We start from the raw sequence: 3,582 nt of genomic DNA on the forward strand, positions 1-3,582 counted from the left end.
GAGGAATGTTGATATTACAAATATAAATGCAGAACTAAAGGTATTATATAATTAGAGCAGTCTTTTATTGTGCAATCATTTATATTATGAGATGTTACCAGCATTTGGGTTAGATATCTAGTGATGTACAGTACAATAGTGTGTCATTTTTCTATAATGCTAACAAAATGGTGTATGGAGTTATATATCCAGACTGATCAGACTATAGTATAGTACTCATAAAGGGCTTGTGTCATTATTTATTTGTTAAAACAGCAAGAGTTCAAAATGTATTTTAGGGGGACATATCATATCTCAAAGCATCTTTTTTTTTTTTTTTTTTTTTTTTTTTAGATATTGATAGAAATGTAGTCTTAAGCAACCATGTCTTATATCTTGTATTAAAATTCAAAACTTTCTTCAGTTTCATGTTACTCTCTGATTAACTTCAAAGGTAATTTGCATAACCAATATTTTACCCAAGAATAACTTTTTAATGAATTGCCTTTTCTCCCTGTTCCAGATCTGGAGTGGAAAATAATATATGTAGGTAGTGCAGAAAGTGAAGACTATGATCAGACCCTTGATACAGTGTATGTTGGACCAGTTCCAGAAGGGAAACACATGTTTGTATTTCAGGTATGGTGACAAAGTATTACATGTCGTAATTATATTTTATTGGTAATTATATTTTATTGACAGGTTGATATCATGTTTGTTAACATTGTTTACACACAGATGGCTTCCAAAATTGCTTACAAGGAGTTGATTTTGAAGCCTGCCTGATCTCGCTTTTACCTCATTTTTTGAAGCTTTAGGGGGGAAATTTCTTGATTATTGTTCCTAATATTGTAATAATAATGCTCATGATAATGAAAAGATGTTGTTAATGATAGTAATAGTATTAAAAATAAAAGAATTTGGTTGAATAAGTAACAGCAGATCGGCCTAGTAATGGCCTAAACCTTTGTGAATCCATCTGGGTGTAAAAATAATAATAATAATAATAAGAATAAGAATAAGAATAATAACAGAACAAAAGAAAGATACAATGGACAGTGCATTTACCTTATGTCATTGGTTTTAGGATAATATTGCAATTTTGGTAATTAAATATGTTGTTAAAGATAAAAAAAATTCATGACTTAAAAATGACATGCCTAGTTAGAATGAGTTATGTATAGGTAAATCTTGTTAGGATTGCAATTGGTTATTAAATTAAGTGTAGTTCTGTAATGAGTCAAACAATTTTCTGCTATTTTATTGTTGTTCAGTTTACCCAAGACACTATCTTTTAAGATGGGAGCAGGGAACAGACCGAATAATGCTTACAAAGTCTTTAAATTAAGAAAAATGGGCAACTCATTTTGAAGTAAGCTTTAGAATTAAACCTCAAGCAATAGCCTTCAGTGATTGCAATATACATCTTTCTTTCAGGCTGATCCACCAGATCATACAAAAATACCCGTTGGTGATGCAGTGGGTGTGACGGTTGTGCTGTTAACTTGCGGATACAAAGGGCAGGAGTTTGTAAGAGTTGGTTATTATGTGAATAATTCTTATACAGACCCTGAGCTTCAAGAAACCCCTCCTGATGTCCCACAGTTTGAAAAGGTATGAAGAGAGTGTGTGTGTGTGTGTGTGTATATATATATATATATATATATATATATATATATATATATATATATATATATATATAATTTTGTGATTACAGTTATTAAGGTTGTTATAAATGAGACTGAAACCAATTAAATTTGCCTAGACCATGAATTGTCTCAGATGTCAGTTCCAGTCATATAAAATACACTTAAATCATTGCCATTAAAAATGGGTGAAGTAACCATGCTATATTAATGTATGGTTCAGTACACAAAAGAATTTAATTTCTTATACTACTTTGAGCCTTGCCCAGTTATCTGGAATATTGATGCTCTGTCTTTAGAAGCATTTTTTTTCTTTCTTTCTTTTTTTCCCCAGAAAGACATAGAAGACACTTATTTATTAAAAGTATAGTATGTAACTTGAAACATCTTCCCTAGGCACTTGACTTAGTGAATATGTTAATTGATGTGTAATATAAAGTGTTTCATGTAGTCATGCTGCAGATTATATAACATTTAAGAGTAATGTTGTTGTCTTTTGAGTCCTTGAACAGTAGGGACTTGTTTAATTTCTAACCCTGCCATTTGTTGCTATTTGAATGAACTCCCAACTCAGAATGGGTATGGTGATAGAGAAAAATCTTTCTTATTCTTTTTCTGTGTTCTGAATGATCTTTTTTTTTTTTCTTTTTCTTTTTCTTTTTCTTTTTCTTTTTCTTTTTCTTTTTCTTTTTCTTTTTTTCTTGTTCTTTGTCTTCTAGCTTTTACCCTTTTTTATTTCTCATTTTATACAATATCCTTCTCTAGAGACATTTTCTTAGATTCATTATACTCGGCAATAGTCTATTAATCAATATTTATATTTTTCCAGCTTCAGAGAAATATCTTGGGAACACAGCCACGTGTCACAAAGTTCAAAATTGACTGGGATGATGCAAAGGATTCGGAAAATATCCCACCCTCCGAGAACGCAGCAAGCGACGGTGCCTCCACATCACAGAATTCCACAGACCTCAAAGGCATAACTGTGATGGAGAGCAGTAATAGTGCTTGTGCCATGGAGGTGGCATAAATTTTTGATTTTTAGGTCAATTTTTCTATACTGCTTAAACCCTTTCATATTGTAATTGTGAATGTTTTGTATTCAGTGCAACTAGATAAGCTGGTATTGTACAGTCTTTTTGCCTCCCATTCTTACACATGATTTTGTGATAAAAATTTGCATAGGGAATAGTTTTCCAATTAATTACTACTTTTTATATGAAGCAAATATTGAAATTCGTTTTATTTCTTACAGTAGACTAATTATATTATATTATTGTCTTTACCTTGTTCATAAAAAAGATTTTTATTTTCACATGCAGTCCACCATATGTTCCCAAAGCCACTGCCACAATTGTGTTGGACTGAGTCACTTAAATTATTTACCAATATTAACAAACCCAGTGGGGCGTTAATGGATCACTTGTCCGGTGCAATTAATGCTGAAATTATATATATATAGTTTACCTGTACAAAAAAAAAAAGGTTTGATCAGTTCTCATATAAAAAAAAAATATTCTTAGGAAAAACCTTCTCAGCAATGCAGGCTGACTAGTCCCATTCTGAGTTATGTATATTTAATTATTTTAATAAATTTGTGAATTCTTGTGAATGGGGTTTTAATCTTATTTCCTAACCCCCATTCCTAGGCCCTTTCTTGTGGTGGGAAGACAGAGACTGAGGCTTAATACTACCTTTGGCCCAGGTCCTCTCTTCTCCAACTCCTTTTACTACCCATTTGCTAAGGTGTGAGAGCCATGTTGAATGGATAAAAGGCTTTGTGCCAGGCATGAACCTCCTGGGAGCACCATGGGCACAGTATTCTTCTGTTTAGTTGTCTACCCCTTACCTATCAAGGGGTAGACTGAATTGTTTCTTTTCCCAACATACTCTAGGGCTACCATGGCCAGTAATGAAGATTTTTTTACATTTATTAACCCCTTCACAACGGGTCACG

General features: G+C 32.4%; 1 protein-coding gene across 1 annotated transcript; it reads left to right on the forward strand.

Moving 5' to 3' along the window:
- Nucleotides 1-468: 468 nt before the first annotated feature.
- Nucleotides 469-3,237, forward strand: LOC125040896 (histone chaperone asf1-like; the record flags this gene model as incomplete). The annotated part of the gene is made up of 3 exons (XM_047635683.1): nucleotides 469-618; nucleotides 1,417-1,593; nucleotides 2,455-3,237. Coding segments are annotated over 3 exons (528 nt in total), but the record flags the coding sequence as incomplete, so codon positions are not given.
- Between the last annotated feature and the right edge of the window lie 345 nt (nucleotides 3,238-3,582).

This window comes from Penaeus chinensis, chromosome 3, assembly GCF_019202785.1.
Source record: "Penaeus chinensis breed Huanghai No. 1 chromosome 3, ASM1920278v2, whole genome shotgun sequence".
NCBI lineage: Eukaryota > Metazoa > Arthropoda > Malacostraca > Decapoda > Penaeidae > Penaeus > Penaeus chinensis.